This window comes from Papio anubis, chromosome 10 (genome assembly GCF_008728515.1).
Source record: "Papio anubis isolate 15944 chromosome 10, Panubis1.0, whole genome shotgun sequence".
In the NCBI taxonomy this organism is placed as follows: Eukaryota; Metazoa; Chordata; class Mammalia; order Primates; family Cercopithecidae; genus Papio; species Papio anubis.
Window position 1 is genome coordinate 62,473,426 of NC_044985.1, and position 18,142 is coordinate 62,491,567.

General features: G+C 37.9%; 1 protein-coding gene and 1 long non-coding RNA gene across 51 annotated transcripts in view; one reads left to right on the top strand and one right to left on the bottom strand.

Annotated features, from left to right (window-relative positions):
* The window catches only part of TTN (titin), a 272,676-nt gene that overhangs the window by 234,701 nt on the left and 19,833 nt on the right, over window positions 1–18,142 (bottom strand). For all 50 annotated transcript variants that reach the window (XM_031651844.1, XM_031651839.1, XM_031651871.1 and 47 more), the window contains 24 exons: window positions 16,518–16,811; window positions 16,291–16,413; window positions 14,747–15,028; window positions 14,425–14,490; window positions 13,529–13,787; window positions 13,262–13,325; window positions 12,935–13,150; window positions 11,873–12,015; window positions 10,736–10,941; window positions 9,963–10,196; window positions 9,608–9,852; window positions 8,422–8,693; window positions 8,138–8,302; window positions 7,867–8,035; window positions 6,074–7,767; window positions 5,639–5,920; window positions 4,925–5,191; window positions 4,556–4,828; window positions 4,193–4,456; window positions 3,840–4,100; window positions 1,923–2,183; window positions 1,121–1,384; window positions 769–1,029; window positions 389–649 (listed from right to left, as the gene is read on the bottom strand). In XM_031651844.1, the coding sequence (XP_031507704.1) occupies window positions 389–649; window positions 769–1,029; window positions 1,121–1,384; window positions 1,923–2,183; window positions 3,840–4,100; window positions 4,193–4,456; window positions 4,556–4,828; window positions 4,925–5,191; window positions 5,639–5,920; window positions 6,074–7,767; window positions 7,867–8,035; window positions 8,138–8,302; window positions 8,422–8,693; window positions 9,608–9,852; window positions 9,963–10,196; window positions 10,736–10,941; window positions 11,873–12,015; window positions 12,935–13,150; window positions 13,262–13,325; window positions 13,529–13,787; window positions 14,425–14,490; window positions 14,747–15,028; window positions 16,291–16,413; window positions 16,518–16,811 (6,826 nt within the window). The remainder of the gene's footprint in view (window positions 1–388; window positions 650–768; window positions 1,030–1,120; window positions 1,385–1,922; window positions 2,184–3,839; window positions 4,101–4,192; window positions 4,457–4,555; window positions 4,829–4,924; window positions 5,192–5,638; window positions 5,921–6,073; window positions 7,768–7,866; window positions 8,036–8,137; window positions 8,303–8,421; window positions 8,694–9,607; window positions 9,853–9,962; window positions 10,197–10,735; window positions 10,942–11,872; window positions 12,016–12,934; window positions 13,151–13,261; window positions 13,326–13,528; window positions 13,788–14,424; window positions 14,491–14,746; window positions 15,029–16,290; window positions 16,414–16,517; window positions 16,812–18,142) is intronic.
* Window positions 7,644–10,699, top strand: LOC110740978. The gene is made up of 2 exons (XR_002516422.2): window positions 7,644–9,484; window positions 10,574–10,699. It is a non-coding gene; the product is annotated as an uncharacterized LOC110740978 (long non-coding RNA).

The following is an 18,142-nucleotide window of genomic DNA, read 5'->3' on the forward strand; positions in this document are numbered from 1 at the left end:
TTCTAACTTTGTTGCCCAGGCTGGAGTGCAGTGCCATGATCGTGGCTCACTGCAGCCTTGGTCTTCTGGGCCCAAGTGATCCTCCAACCTCGGCCTCCTGAGTAGCTGGGACTACAACTCTGTGCCACCATGCCCAGCTAATTTTTTTTTCCTTTTGTTTTTGGTAGAGGCAGGATCTCACTGTGTTTCCCAGCCTGGTCACAAAATCTTGATCTCAAGTGATTCTCCTGCCTTGGCCTCCCAAAGTACTGGGATTACAGGCTTGAGCCACCCTACCCACCCAATCAAGGATTTTCGAGTGGTCAGCAAAGTGTAGGATATAGAATATCAATGAATCTACTGAATATTTCATATTTTATATACATATATGTATCTATTTTTAACTTACGGGTGACTGTCAGGGTGGCACTGACTTGGTCATTGCCACAGACAAATGTGTATTCTGCCGAGTCCTCTGTGCTGGTGTTCATGATGATCAGCTGGTGGAGTTTTCCCTGCACAACTATCTTGAACTTTTCACTCATCTCAATTTCCACACCATTCTTCAGCCACATGGAAGGGACATTGAAGTGGGACACCTCACACTCAAAAGAGGCAGTTTTGGTCTCAGGCACCTCGATATTTTTCATGGTTTTTGTAATATGTAATGCTTGGTAAAATCAGAGAACACTTCAGTTAATACAATTTATTTAAAAAATAGACGAAACCAAACAAATTAATACATGGGGTTCATCAAGGAAAGGGCCGTAGGGGCTGCCTGATACTCACTCTCCACAAACAGTTTTGCTTTGCATTCCAATTGCCCCACCACAGCTGTGTATTCCCCAGCATCTGAGGGGGAGATGTTCTGCAGCATCAGCTTGTGGACCTTCCTTTCTGAGACCAGTCTGTGTTTGTCACTTGGCTTAATTTCCACATTCTTATGGAACCATTTTACTGGAACGGTGTCATGGGAAACACTAACTTCAAAGGCAACCGTGGCATTTTCCAAGGCTGTCACATCCTTTGGCTTTTTAATGATCTTGACAGCTAAGAGGAAAATTGGAGCAATTCAGTGATAGGGTTAACTTAATGGTAACCATGGGCTGACTATTTGTAAAGTGTTTCTAAGTCAACTTACTCTCCACGTGCAGTCTGGCACTGGCTCCTAGCCTTCCAAGCCTGAAGCCATAAACAGACTCATCCACGATGGCACAGTTTTTAATCCTCAGAGAGTAAACTGTTCCTTTGACAGAGATAGCATACTTTTCATTGGATTCCAGCACAACTCCATTTTTGATCCACTGGACACCTTTGACATTAGGGTGTGTAAGCTCGACAGTGAAAACAGCATCCTGTGTTTCTGTCACTGTGAGGTTCTTCAGAGTCTTCTTAATTTTGACAGCTGAAGACAAATTTATGATTGGGTTAGAAAATATGGATGACATCATGAAGGAAAAGAAGTCCTGAACAAGATCATTGCTTAGTCACCCTGCAAAAAAAATGGCTACCAAACATTTTGCAGTTATGCAGCACCTCTGTTTTAAAAGACACCGGAGATTATTTAGGGAAACCTGGGATCCAACTGGACGTGTACATCATGAAATGATTTTTCTATGCTCGAGTAGTATGAAGTTTGCATAGCTATATATATTAGTAGCATAATAGGCTAATTGGAGAAGGGTGAGAGATGAATGGAGAATCAGTGTCTGATATAGCTGTTTCACAGAGCTTTAACCTAAGAAATGGCTTTTTTGCATAAACACATTTGATAGGCAATTTTGTGCCTTGTGGTATGTGTCTCAGGAAGGTTTAGAGGATCTAGAAGGACTTTATGAAGTAAAAATTTATGGTATCCAAAATGGCCATATCATTTGTCTTTTAAAATGATAACGATCAAGATTGTAATATGATTTGAAAAGGACAAATCCTATGTTACTTACCTTCAACTTTAAGTTTGGCAGATGTTTTGGAGGTGGCCACCTTGTAGGTATATTCTCCAATGTCATCTAATTTGGTGGCAGCAATGATAAGTCTCCTTTTGTGGCCATCAGACTCACTTCTGATGTTGTTAGTCAGTGGTAGGTGTTTGCCATCCCTCAACCATTCACCTTTGGAATCTGGGTTGGCAACTTCACATTCAAACACAGCTTCCTGGGATTCAGCTACGGTCTGATCTGTGAGTGGCTTGGAGATGGCCCCACCTTTGGAACAAGAGAAGTACAGTATGAGCCCTTTAAAAATACTCACATAATAAGAAAATCTTTGCAGAAGTAAATATAAAATATCAAATTTAAGAACATGATTTTGAAATCATGAAATGTCTATAAGATTGTTTTTACCCATATTGAGAAGGTACCAAAGAAATCCCTTATTCTAAGTATGTATGACTGATAATTAGGAGAAATACTGGAATCAGAAAAGTTTTGTTAAGAAAAAGCAATTGTTGAATTAATAGGAAATTCTTAGAACAGTGTAACACTGGGATAGCCTCTAACCCAATTCCTTCTTCTTCAGAAGCATTTTACTTGGTCTTTTAATGATTATTTCCTGGGAATCTGATATTTTGACTACATAAAAATTTGCTAAACAAAATGTACAAGTCATCAATGTTTCTACTAGATTAAGGATTTCTGCATACTAAAAATCACTGTGTTGACAAATGTCACCATTCTATGAAGTTTCACCCCATTGCCTCCACTCTTATCATCCGCTAGTAGAAATAATTACTGCTTTAACAAGCTAGTTGTTTATGTATCTGTCCTCTCTAAATTATGAATTTCTCAAGAAAAAAATCATTTCTTATTTAGTTTTGTGTCCTGAGTTCCTACAAGTGTCTGACCTATGGTAGGTACTTTAAAAACGTTGGGTGAAATCACAGAGGGGTTCATAGTTTATTCCTGTTTCCACACATTTAAAAACATGTAATTTATATTAAATGTATAAAAATGCTAAATCTGAAATTTTGTTTTACCAGTCTTTTCATGGTCCGATCTCTGAGGAAATCTTATAATGTAACTAAGTATAAACCATGAAACTTTCATACCAAATAAGACAGATCATTACCATATAACTTGCTTCAATTCTGGATGTAATAGACAACACGATCTGAATGTAATATCTCAACTCTCAATATTTAAACTGTAATGAACCAAACAAATTAATGATGACTTCTAGTTTTTTGTTGACAATTGATTTACATTTTTTATTCTTCATTGTAAAGCTAAGACATTCTGCTGAATGATGGTCTTATTTCTACATGATATCATAAGAGATACAGTTACGTTAAACTGTATTTTGAAAATATTTATTGAGTTCATTAAAAGGTAGGAAGAAAACAAAAGGCACAAAGACTAAAGAAGCAAGAATGGCTACAAAAGGAAATAATTCTTTAGAATAAGAAAGTTTAAATAAAGCTCAATTCAGCAAATATCAATTGATTATCTGTCATTTGCAATATATTGGAATATACAACGAAAATTCCAGATTTCAGGAGTTTATACACTGATATTGAAAGAGGAAGGATATTGAAAGAGGAAATGGGGAATAAGACAAGTGCATAATAAATACTATGAACGAGGCACATATAAAGTGATCCTGGGGTTGGAGGAGGAAGAGATCATATATAAATGGGGAGATTAAGGAAGGTTTAATGGAGAAGGTGATGTTTGAGGTAGGCCTAGAAGAACATTTGTAATTTAGGCTGGTGGGAATGGTGTTGCAAGTACTATTGGCTTTGGGAACAGCATAAGCAGAGGCATGGAAGTGGGAAACTGAAAGGAGTTTTGGGGGAAATGAATAACAATTTCTTAAAATAACAATCGCTCCTCATAAGAATTTAGGTTAATAAATATACCAACCTGCCACAGTAAGTTTTCCAGATGTCATATTTTCTCCCGCATAAAATGTATATTTTCCTTCATCATCTTTCATCATATTTAGAACTGTCAGTTTATATATTTTTCCGTGTGCTTCGATTTTATATTTAGAACTGGGTTTGATTTCCTTGTCCTTAAAATTCCACAAGACATCAATTCCAGAGTGGGACAGCTCAACCTCAAACACCACATTTTGAGTTTCTGTACAGGTAAGGTCACGAAGACCTCTGATAATTTTAATTTCTGGGGAAAAAATAAAATAATCTCTTGGTTATTATTACACTGAGAAAGTAGAATGCTTAAAGTAATTATTAGATAAGTAGAATAATCCTTACTTTCTACAGAGAGATTACAGTTGGTTTCAACTCTGCCAACTATCAGCTTGTAGGGTCCTTCGTCTGAAGCATGAGTTCGGTTAATGACTAGCCGCTGTTTAGTACCTTTTACAATGGCATGCACACGGTCATCAGGCTTGATTTGTTCATCATTTAAGTACCACTTAACAGAAGTCACATCAGGGACTGAGACCTTACATTCAAGCACAGCCTTTGTGCCTTCAATCACGTTAACATCTTTTAGAGGTGTTATCACGTCCACACCTGCAAAATCATACACACACAAGATGAATGAATTTTGTTGAAATTGTATGCTCCTTGAAGTTCTTTATGTTGCTATAAAATTGTATAAGTAGGACTCACTATAGACAGAGACACGCCCACTGGTGGAGAGGCCAAGGGCTGGAATGGTGAAAGAGTAATTTCCAGCATCTTCCTTAGTCATGTCTTCAATGAGCAGCATATGAGATTGTTTGTCTATCACAATGTGAACCCTGTCACTGGGCTGCACTTCTTGGCCGTCTTTCATCCAGACACCTTCCACACTTTCCAAGGAGACTTTAACTTCAAGCTGAACAATGTCACCCTCACAGACTTTTTGGTCACTAAGTCCTTGTAGGATAGCAATGGGGCGGGCTGTGAAATATGGGGAGAAAAAGAATGTTATGATCATTTTTTATCAATAAACCATAAAGATGCTCACTGCAGGCTGACAGGAATGGGAAGACTTACGTTTCATCTTTAGTTTACAGGTTGTCTTTTTTCCATCAATGACAAAGCTGTATTCTCCCTGGTCCTCCTTGGTTACGTCCTTGACTGTGAGGTTCTGACGTCCACGACGAGATGTAATTGTGTATTTGCCATTGGATTTAAGCTCCACATTGTTATGATACCATTTTCCTTCTATATTTTCTGGGGATACAATACACTCTAATTCTCCTGAATATGATTCTGGAACTTCTATGTCCTCAAGTTCCTTCACAAACTCAACAACTGCACCTGAAGTGTATAACAGAAAAAGAAATCATTTTTTTTGGAGAGGTATGCATCTAGACTTAGGATAGAGACAATGTCTTGTATACCTCTTATCTCCCCCATACTATCAGGAATATTCTTAATATCTACCTGCTAATGGGCTGAGAGATAAACTTTCAATGAGAAGCAGTTATTTTATTTTAATTTTTAAATATTTTTGAAAGTAAAGAATTATGTTTTAATAAAAATCTTAAAAGCTAAAAATCAAGATAATACTACTTTAAAAAATCCAAATGGTCAAATTATTAATATTCTTAATTAGGAACATAAATTTATGATTCTGGCTATGAAACTTATAGCCAATTTCCAAATAATTGTTTTATGAAAGAAAAATTGCATAGCTAATTTGACCACATGCTAAGGGTGACCTTAGAGCTTAGGTAAACAATGAAATCCTTTGTTGTTGAATACCTTCAACAATAAGTTTAGCAGTTGTTTTGATATTTTCATCTTCCACAAGTACACAGCTGTAATCTTCAGCATCAGACATATCAATGGTCAGTATGGAGAGGAAGTGAACCTTTCTGTCAGAGTGCATCCTGTATTTATCTCCCTCATGAACCTCCATACCATCTTTATACCATTTCACTTTGACAAATGGTTCTGAAGTTTCACATTCAAAGGTTGCCATAGTATCTTTTTCCTTAGCAACAACATCTTGTAATTCCTGTGTGAAAGTGATCAATTGCTTGGCTACAAGAAAAAGGTGGGGGGAAAAGGGGAGAGCACATTATATTAAATTAAATTCGCAACCTGAGGAATGGGGAAAGAAAATAAAAGTAAACGCACTCATGGATATTCTTGAATACAAAGACAAGTCTATCAAAGGAAAGACATGCAAATTACCTTGGACAAGTAAGAATGCGTGACTGGAGGTTTCTCCAGCTATGTTGATGGCTTTTACCATGATGCTGGCAGAGTCCTCAGCAGTCACATCTCTTATGACCAATTCACAAACATTGTCTTCAGGCCAGTACCAGTAGATCCGGTCAGACCGTTCAATTTTGACACCATTTTTGTACCATTCACATTCAGGGTCTGGTTTCCCCACGACTCTGACCCGGAAGTGTGCATCAGATCCTTGGCCCACTGTTTGGCTTTGGATTCTTTCGAAGATTTTTGGAGCCTCCATACTAGGACTTAGTTCAATCTTATCAGGTTTAAAAGTTGGAATCGTGATTTTGCCTTCTTCGGCAAGAGCTTTCTTTTCCTCTTCAGTTAACTCTTTGGTCCAGTGGAGAAGTTCATCTTTTGTCTTCCTGAGGAGTTCCTCATAGGATTCATCTTTCTTTCGAGACTTGAGCTCCACAGCGGTAATGGCTTCATAATAGCCCTCTTCTGTTCTGCGCTTGAATTTACTGCGCAGCTCTTCCGACTCTTCGGGCACTTTTTCATGGGTAATTCTTTCAGCCCTTTTCAACTTCACAACTTCTTTGGTTTCAGTGGTGTCAACAGGTCTATCCACTTTTTGTACTTCAAACTGAAGCTTTCCTGGTTCGTGTACGTGAAACTCGGGCCTTGGTTCAGGAGCTCTCCTAAGAACAGACCTAAAATCTTCCCTCTGTTGAATCTCAAGCTTCACTTTATGCTCTATCACACCTTCAGGATTTTCTGCGGTGACCTTCACTTCACCTGTGTCATATGATTTGCAGTCCACGATGTCCAGGTAATGGATACCATCATAGCGAACTCTGAACCTTTTGCTTTTGCGAATGAGCTGTCCATTGAGGTACCAGTTGACTTTGGGCTGAGGGTAGCCTGTTACCCTGCAGCGGAACCTTGCAGTCTCCCCTTCAAGTACTCTAACTGGCTCTGGGAACAAGACAATGTCTGGCTTTTGCTTTTCTTTCTGATCTGTTGTTACACCTGTAAGTGCACCTTCATGAGCCATTCTCTCTAATTCTTCAATTCTCTGTAAGCCTTTCCTCCCCTCAGGCAACTGGGATTCTTCCACAAGACTTTTCTCATCTTTAACAATAAGGGTAGCAGATGTATGATCTGTTCCGTATTTGTTAGTGGCTCTGCAAGTAATGATACCACTGTCTCTAGAATATGCAACACCATAATCAAGGCTGCAGTACCCAAATTCATTGATCATACGGAGCCTGTTGGCTGCCTCAAGTGGCTTTCCATCATGGAGCCACTCCACCACCATCGTTGGGTCACCAATGGGTGTTAGCCTGCATTCAAAGTGGGCAGGTCCAAAGCGCTTAAGTCTTAAGGAGGTGAGTTTTTTCTTGAAGAATGGTTTCTGTTGTTTCTCTTTGTCATAGAGATCACCTTCTTCCCATTGCTCTTGACCATATCGCAAATGGAGGGGCTCCAGTTCTGGGGCTGCAATCTCCTTTGCTCTATATGTCCCCCTTGGGATGATTAATTTTCTCTCTGGTTCAGGCTCTGCAAACTCAACTTCAACATTTACTTTGCATCTTGTAGTGTCTCTGCCAGCTTTATTAATAGCAGTCGCGGTATACCAGGCAGAATCTTGGCTGACAGTGGAATCGATTTTAAGGGCAGCTTCTCCCTTGGTTCCTTCAATTCTATAAAAAGTTGGGGGAGGGAATCATCAATATAGTAGTAAAGCTTCCCTGGTTATTGGATTTGTATAATGAGCTTAGCTTTATTATTTCCAAACTTACCTGATTTTGGGATATTTATGAGGCACAATGATGTCACTGTTTTTCAACCATACAATGTCAGGGTTGGGGTTACCCGTAGCTCTGACTTTCATTTCAAGTCGGGAACCTTCCTTTACATTGAGATTTTTCAGTTTTTCTACAAACATCGGTTTTACCTGATGTTCCACAGCTGAAAGAGAAAGGTCATGATTTAGAGGGAGTAAGGCTGAAATACCTGTTTATAATCCAAGTGATAAGAAAATTCATTTATTTTTATTTTATCTCATTTTACCTTCCACAGTTAAAATCACTGAAATTGAAGATCTGCCTGCCCTGTTTTGGGCAACCACAGTCCATTCCCCAGAATCACTGGGTGCGGCAGGGACAATAATTAGTGATTGAGTACCATCTTCTTTAATGACCACTTTATGGGTATAGTCATTGACAATTTGCTGGCCTGTGAAAATATGTTCAAAAGAAAGTAGATTTTAAAATAGTTTTTAAAAATTGTTAGACAGATATATAAGCTTGTTTTTGTGTTTTTATTATTCATGAGCAAAAACCTGTCATACTTACCATCATGAAACCAGAACGTCTCTGGCATAGGTCTACCAACAACCTTTAAGTCAAATCTGGCAGTTTGCCCTTCTAAACATTTGAAAGAAGCAGGTTTTAACACAAAGACTGGTTTATACAGTCTCTCAAGTTGTGACTCATCTGTCTCCTCCAGCCTACGTCCAGGGGACATTCTTGCAGGGGACATCCGTGCAGGAGACATCCTTGCAGGTGACATCCGTGCAGGAGACATGCGTATAGGAGACCTGCTCACTGAACGTGGAGAGAGAGATCTGTAAAACAAAGACAAACAATACTTTCATGAGGCCTAAAGAAAACTGAGCAAAACAAACTTCATTTTGTCTTATTCATTATTCATTATTCACGTTATTTTAGAATTTACTTCTTGCATGTATTAGAAGGCACCTCCAACTCATTCAGATCTAAAATAGAATATATTATTGTTGCCCCCACAGCTATGTTTTTCCTATATTCTCAATTTTGGCTGGTAGTCATTCAGTACATCCAGGTACCCAGGTTCAAAAATCTTGGAATAATTCTCAATACTGTCTTTTCCTTACCACTTGGATTTAATCAGTCACTAGACTTTTTTGATTTAACTACCAAAACATCCTAATAAATGTTGGTTGGATAAGTAAACCAAATGAATACATTTATGGAAAAATAAAAATATATATATATTTTTTATCTCAGAGGAGGAAAACATAGAAATCAATTTGGAAACAAAACAAAGCAAAACAAGACTCTGTCTACACATTGCAGCCAGACTGACTTGGAGTTTGAATGCTGGCACCACCACTTATAGGCTGGATGAATTAAGGCAATTTTCATAGATTCCCAGGGCCTCAGTGTTCCTATTTCCAAACCAATAATAGTCATCTTTTTATTGCAGGGCTGTTGTATAAATTTACTTTTGTAAAAATCAGGTGTCAAATAAGAGCTATTGTGATATTAGCTGTAGCACTGGGAAAATAAATAGTATGATACACTGATGAAAATTCTTTGTTCATCTTACATAGGGGCAAGAAATAAAAACTCTTGGTAATTGTTGGTGTTGCCACTGGTAAGTTTCTGTGCCATCTTAGCCCTCAATTTTTTTCTTACACAATAGCGATTTGCTACTAAGATATTTGATGTTTTGAAAACAATTTACATACTAAGTAACCCAAATTATTATAAGTCTTACCTGATTCTGCTCACTGGCTCTGGTGTGGGGATGTAAGTTGGAGCTCCAAGTGGTGCAGCAGGCTCCACATACAATTTCCCTGAGCAAATTGCATTTCCTTTAATATTGCTGGCAAATGCAGTGTAGATTCCTTCATCTTCTGGAAGAACAACAGGTATACGCAGACTAGCTCTGCCATCTTGTAGAAAGTCCATTTGATATCTTTCTCCATGTTTGATGCGCTTGCCATCTTTGTACCAAGCAATCTGCAAAGAATACCATGCATGTATGAGTAAAATTTACATCAAATAGTTATACTGTAACCAACTTGTATCTTTACTGTGGCAAGGAGGTATTATAAATGTTTATATTTTACCTTTGGTAATGGATATCCAGACATCTTGCAATGAAAAGTGACACCCATCCCCTCAAGAATTCTATAATTCTTGATTCTTAACTCAAATCCTGATTCAACAGCTTCAGATTCAGAAATGTCAACTGCCATCTTTTCTTCTCCATCTTCTTCAAGAAGTTCTTCTAATGTAGTCTTTATTATTCTATATTCAATTTCTTTAATAAGTCTCTCTTCAAAGGAAGAAATATGGAATTCCTATGCAAAAAAGATTATGGTCTGTTAAAAATACTTATCCTTACTGATGGAAATTATTTAAGGATATGTATCTGAGCTAGATTGTTGAAGTTTTTAGCTGGGAGAAGAATCTAGAAGACTTTGGTTTGTTTGTTTTAATCTGCATTATGGTCATCTTTCCCACTGAATGCTGTGGCATCTTGGGTAGAAAGGTTTTTCCAAAAAAGCAGGAGTTAGAGTTGGGTTAGAGGTTACATTAGCTTATCATACAGATGAAGAGATCTTGGCATTAATGAACTTAGCTCTACTAATATTGGTCTTTTCCTTAATATATTATAAACCCTATTTCTAAAGCCACATTTATGGCATATATGTAATCTCTATTTCTAAACTCACAGGTGCAACATACCATGAAGATTAAGGAAACTTAGCAGCAGTGAACTTTGACCTACTAATAGTTGTCTAACCCTGAGCTCATCACTTGAAAATGAAAATATCAAACAAAAAAAGGAAAGTATAATTTATGAAATTGGTTGGTTGGTCATTATTTTTATACTCACCTGATCTTCTACATATGTTCTGACCATTACAGTATCTTTGGCCATTTTCTTCCTAATTAAGGCTTGTTCTTTTTCATACTCTTTTTCATACTCAGAGTATACAAATCCAGGGGCTGTTTCTCCAACTTTGGGTTCTTGAACAAATGCAGTCACTTGTGTCTGGTAAAGCATTTCTTGCTGGGACTTCATCAGTGACTCATAATCAGCTAAGAGTTAAGAACATAAGTTAATTTTTAATATTCTTACTAAAAAACATTCATGCCACTATGCATTCAGGTAAACTCTACATTGGGGAAAGTTGATAACCAAAAGCCAAATTTTCCAAATATCTACTATTGACGTGCTCAATATTTTCTAGATGGAATTTGGAAACCAAACTTACACTAACAAATCAAATCAGCCACTACAATTGTAGAAAGAATTTTATATTAGCAGTCAGTTTTGGGGGGATCTACCATGGAGGTCTTCCTAATCTGCTGTGTGGCTTTTAACAATTCATTTACCTTCCTGAATCTTGAGTGCTTTTTTGGCTAAATGAAGATAATATTGTAATTTCCTCTAAGGGATACTGTGTAGATCAAATGAAACAGAGTGCGAACCAGTTCACTGTAAATGTGAACAGTCTAGCATGAAAGCTATTGCATTTGTTTTCAAGTTATAAACATTGAAAATCCTGACTTCCAGGTTTTCTTTAAAGTATCAGGAGCAACACTGAGTCTGGTAACAACCTGGTGCATGCCTGGTAACAGCCTGGTGCATGCCGGGCAACAACACAGCTACTGTCTCTTTGAGGCAGGGCACCTACTCTCCAGTTTGCCACTGTTTTCATTGCGCTCACTGTTACCTGCCTGGGCCTGGAAGGCAACTGGATTTAGAATCTGTGCATTTTCGGAGGCATGATATGCCTAGAAACAAACACACCAAACAGAAACTATTGCTAGAACCTCAGAAGTTTAATGCCAGTATAGTTTTTGAGGCCATGTGGTCTAAAACATTTTCCATACAACTGAGGCAAAGATACTGGGGCAAAGTATCAGAACCAGTAAATGGCAACAGGTTTTTCAGCAAAAGGACAGCACTGCTATCTCCTTGTATTTCAGATCTTATCATGCACGTAGAAACTACAGTTGCACTTACCTTCTTCAAGCAAGGAAGCAGATGCAGAAGTTTCTCCATGCTTATTACGAACAACAATAGTGTATTCTCCAGCATCATCAGCAAAAGTCATAGAAATTACTAGCTTGCATTCACCGGTTTGTTTGTTGTAACTCACTTTGTATCTTTAGGTAAATGTACAAAATTGAAAAATCAGTTATAAACAACCCTTCTGTGGGTAAAATAATTGGACTTATCTGTGAGTGGATCTGTGGTATAAAATTCAATGACCCTAAACATACGACTAAGCTCCACAATAGATTATAAGATTGCTGAAAATTGAGAAAAATGCAAGAACATGAGTAATTAGGGCCCAATAAGTTAAAATATTCATTTTAAAGAATATTTATTGCTAGAATCAGTCATGAAATTAAGTGGTTTTTGGTGTTTACATTAGCAAATGATCAGGTCACTTAAACAACAGGTATTTTCTCTTCGTTTGTTATTTTGTTCATTATTTCATTCAGAGATCAAATGAATAATTAAAACAATAAATTCCTTTAAATATTTCAGTATTAACTCTCTGGTACATTATATTTATTATTATTAAGGTATGGCATCTACATTTTTAGATTACCAGGTTGCTCTTTTTATCTTAAGTTGCAAAATATTCAGAGCTAAATTTTGTATTGAATTGAAGAAAAATTAGTAGCATAGATTTTTGTGCATAACTAGCTTTCTTCTTCATTACATGGCCCCTATTCTTCTATCTTTTAGTCACTTAGTTATTACATGTTTTTATTGAAAGTTGTCTCAAATCTTTTCTGGAAGTGTGTGTGTGTGAAAATCCATATTTTCTCTACTTTCACAACCTCAATGAATTAAACTATAATGTAAATAAATATATCTTCCATCCACTTTTGTCACATAGCTTTATTTCTTAGGAAGACTTTGCACAAAAAATGTAAAAATACCTCAAAACAAAGATGGCTCCACAATGAAAGAGCCTACGCTCACGGTCGGTGGGGTAAGTAAATTCTACTCTAGGCTTCATGCAAATATTATACAAGTCACAGAGAACTCTATATTCAGCCATCAAAATACCTGTATCCAGTGGTCAGAGGAACACCAGATTTTTTCCAGTACACATGGGGCTTTGGGTTGCCACCAACTTGGCATCCAAACACCACGCTCCCACCTTCCACCAGTTTCTGGACCACTGGTTTTGTAATAAAGTAAGGCGCAGCAGGTTCTCCAGGCCCTGCTTGTTCCTCTGTGATGCTAGTATCAGTCATAACCACATCTCTTGACTCAACAAAGCTGGAAAGAGAATTCCCCTCATATTAGTTTCTGAGTTGCAATTTGCCAATACTGACGGGGCTGAAAGTCAAAACTGTACTAGAACAGCTACTAATTAGCAAAATGTTTTACCGTTTCTCTTCTGTGGTAAATTTCTCAGTCACGGCTGTGGTTTCCTTTTCAAATTCTTCTGACACTAAAAGAAGACAAAAGTTTCTCATTGAGATGAGATGTTTAGTGACCCCGCTTAGCGCTGACAGTTAAATTGACCATATAATCTCCCCCCCAGTTCCAAAAAGGGACATCATTTCAAGGTGCGCAGAAACCATATTGTGGAAAAGAATGTCACATGAAAGTGATGGCATGTGGATTAGGACTGTGGGAGGAGTGGCCACTAACCCTGCACAGCCAGATAGCAGGATGTGCTGACGGTTCCAGCCTCGTTAACAGCACTGCAGGTAAATCGCCCGCTGTCTTCTGCAAACGCTTCGCGAATCATAAGACGAGCGATTCCACCCTGGAAGGTTATCTGGAAGTCAATGGAACTTTCGATTTGGTAGTCTTCCCTGTACCATGTCACTGTCGGGGATGGGTATCCAGAGATGTGGCACTCCAAGGTGACAGATTCACCTTCTATGACTGTCACATTTTTTAAGCCCTGAAGAGAGAAGAAAAATAATGATACGTGTGCATATTCATTAATCATTTCTGTTTTGTAACAAATGTGGAGTTTGAACTTACACATTTCAACTGCCACAAAATGGCCTTTTAATCAGGACTCCAGAAATAGTAGTAGAGAGACTAATATTTATGTAATATACTAATATATTAGTAAAGAGCTGTAAGGCTCAATAGCAAATGCTACCTGTTCAACAAAGCTTTGCCATGGTATCACCAACTGGAATGAATCTATCCCTCCCATGGATTCTCCCTCTGTTGTGGTGCTTATCACCTTATATATTTTATTATGCTCGTTTATGTACATTTTCTCTGATGGCAAAGAAAATATTTCAAAGAGGGATGGAGGGATGGATTGGTCTTTATGTCTCCACAGCTCCTACAATAATGCCTTTTGCATATGAGAAGCGCATTAAATCTTTTGAATCCATGAAAGATGTACCCCATAGAATTCCCCTCTTCCTTGCCAATATGGTCAAATATGGTCTTAAAATGAGCATCTGTACGCTCACTAACGTCATTTTGTATTAATTTGAGAAACTGATCTTTTCAAAAATGTATTAAAATGATTTGAGCAGATATGAATAGGGTCCAACATAATCAACTTCTTTACTCACCGAGACCAAAGTTGGTGGAGTAACAGGAATTTCAACAGGTGCTGGTACTCTTGCTGTTTCTGTTACCTAGATTTTTACAAATTATATTACAAAATGCTCATGAAATTAAGGGAAATCTCATAAACTCTTAGCTCATGCCACATTATAAAAATAATTTGAGAAAATGATCTCTGACCCATACTGTGCTCCACAAAAATCAAGTCTTAGCGTGGTAAAGGAGAAAGGCAAGACTCCGCTGGCTACTTTTCAGTACAAACTAGCCAACCACCTGGCCCTGCTCAATGGGAATGGGCCAAGCAACAGCGGGTAACCAGTGACCAACCTTGGCTTCGCGCCCGTGCAGTACTTCAAAGCGCTCTTCACGGACGGTGGCGCCAGTGATGCTCACCCCTACTTCCTTTTTCACCTCAACGCCAGCTTGACTCTTGTAAGTATCTGGCGTGTCAGCGAAGGGGAACTGTGGCGAGGGTGTGGGCTCTGCCCTTACTCTAGTCTCACTGGGCTTCACAGTAGGAGCCTTCACCGATTTGGTGATCTTCTGAGCAGAAGATGTGGCTGACAACTCTTTTTGTAATGTGGCAATAGCACTACCGGCTATTGATGCCTACATGGAAACAGAGTCAGAAAATAAAGTCACTTAACCATTCTCAGATGGCTAACCCTCTCGGACTGAGTCTCAGCCTATTTCTATAAGGTCCGTTTTTTAATGTTCTCGTTATCACTCATTATCACGCAGTTAATTAAAAGTCCGTTAGAGATAAGCCAATTATAAAGCTCCTCGTCATGCCTGTTAGTTTGTAAAACAAATTTTAAATATCTTTTTTAAAGAGTTGTATTCAGAACTCCTTATTTTACAGCTTTTATCATAAAAGGACGGTGTCTTCTAAAGCTTAGTCATGAATTTTCACTTGACCATTCCGATGAATGCCACTTTCGAATATGCCACAGTGGGAGATTCAAAATTAAGAAATTATTGAAATTGTTGGTAAATTCCTAAGAACTACTTTGCAATAGTACATTTGAGTTTTAGCCACAAATCTATGTGAAAGGTGAACATGGAGACATTCAGACAAAATATTTTAAAGGTTTCCTTACTGCTTTTATTCTGTTGCGGTCTATGGTTATTTGTTTTGTAATTTGGGACTAAATTGAATACAGGCATTATATGTAACTTACAGTTCTTTGAAACCATAGAAGGTTTGGGTTCTATTTCTTGGATATGTATGATAACAATAGTGATTAATATCAAGGATTTATTACATGCTGACAACTTGTTAAGGTTTTTATATACTTTTTACTTGCATTTTACATGTACATTTACTTTCTCCTGATGACAGAGGTTATAAGGGGGAAGATAGGGCACTAATCCAGAGCTATTTGATTCCACAATCCAACCCAACCACCATATAGTACCACCTCTCCATCTTGCTATATTGAGTATATAAATATATGATTTCTCAATGCCTGTCTTTATTATTGAAACACATTCGCAGTTAAGTTACTCTGAAATGTCTCACAGCATAAGTAAAACTATGCTGTGTAATATACCACTTTCACAAAATCATCAGAACAACAGTAAAACAATTGAGTGTGAGCTGTCCCTGAAATGTGAACTAGAGAGAAGCCTGTGTGGATTTGTGTCTCCTCAGAGGTATAAGATAACCACTTGTGACTCTAGGCTCACTCTCCTGGGCAAGTTTCAGAAATCAAAAATTTAGGGCATCTGGGCCCACTGTGAATGCACACACACACACACACACATCACCAAAAAAAGCCTCAATTGGCCTACTCTAAAGATGCTCTATTTCACAGGTTAGATACTTATTTCCTTTAAACATTTCTGTATCATGCTCTGTAACTTCTTACCTCATATCCATGTTCTGTCTTAGGAACAGAAATTTTTGAAACAGTAAAGTGAGGGCTAGCTGTGCGGGGGCGTTTATCCACATGGACTAATCTTTCCGTTGTTAGATCTGTAGTTTTCTTGATCTGCATTGAAATGAAACTCAGTGATACCATTGATCACCAATGACCACAGCAGTGAGGCTTGCTTTACCATGAACAAGGTGAAAAATCAGCAGGTATAGACTCACCTGTGATGATATGTGCATTCCCATTTGATCAGTAGTTTTGATATGAGTCTCAGAAGGAGCCTGGATTACTACAGGCTTGACTGCTTTAGGGACAACGTGGGGTTCTGAGGCTGGACGTTGGGGAGGCTCAGCCACCTTTGCGGCGGAAATGCGTTCCTTATATCCGTACTCCAAAGTGGTCTGCTGAGCATAGGATTCTTCAAGACGCCCAGGCTCTCTGGGCTCTCTGACTCGGGCTTGGTCTACTGCAGCAACAACTGTTGCTACAGCTTCAGCCTTTTTTCCAACATCCACCTAGAGACAAGGGTTCCAGAATTAATACACAGGAATATCAAGATGAGGCTGGAACACCTCCTAGGCATCAGGACAGGCAAATGGCTAAAGGCGTGATAGGTAGATGGCATCCACGTTATACAGCAGTGTTAATGTGTCTAGAAATGTATCTCAGAAACACTTTTAGGGACTATTTCATTGATTATTATATTGTACAGACATCGATTTAGATCCACTCTCTGTACACCTGCTTAATTATACTAGACATTAAATCACATAGACACAACATAGGACAATCACAATATGACCATAAAATCATAAGGAGATTTTGACATTTTGTAGAATTTTTCCAGGCAGAGAGTCAATCAGCAATTGGAAAATCAGAATTTTGGAGCTGGTTCTCCTCACTGATTATTTTTATTATCTTGTTGACCATTTAGTCTGAGGTTAATGCAATGACAGTGGTGATATAAGTGCACTCAAATACCATCATCATCCCATCCAGAAAAATCAGTAACTACAGAGTTACATGGTTGCATGCAAATCGGACATAACATGAAAGCTCATAAACACAGAGTGAGCATACGAATTTACTTATGATTCCCTAAGGGTAAGATTTGTTTAATCTGTTAGAAAATACCTGTCTCAAAACACACAGATGACAAAGAGAACCCCGTGCAAATGAAAATATTGTGATTAAAATGAAAGTGTTATGATGTTTGGATTCAAGAGAACAACCTTTCACATTGGTGTTTAATTTACTTTCATTATTATGGAGAGTTAAAGCAAAGAATGAAACAAATATTATTTTCTCGTTTCTGAGTCTGATGAACATAAATGGAAATAAAATTTGCAGAGCGGTTTCTCTTCTAAAGAAGGCAAACTAGCTGATGCGGCTTAGATATTATGATTCTATGTGATACTTGGAAACAGCACACCACAAAAATCACATAGCCATGTTCATCCAGTGCTTTTTAAAAGTAAGATTGGAAAATTTTATTAATGTTCAGTTTTCTATATCTGTGAATAGAATCTAGAATGAATCGGAAACATTCTTCAACTATGCTACCTGTATATCTTTAAAAATTGTTCTCTGAACTATTTAAGATATAAATGAGATTTTTCTGAGATAGAATTGGGTCTTTAGTGATCATGGGCTTTATCCAGGGCTTCCTTTTAGGAAGACACAAACAATTTCATCTGCCTCGAAGGACTGCAAATACCATCTTCACTTTAGATTGCATCATCTCAGAAGAAAACATAAAATATACATGAGGCTTAGGTGAGTTAAGTTTGTCCATTTATTTGTTTCTTTTTTAAAAACTATATTGGCAATGAGCTGACTTTAATTG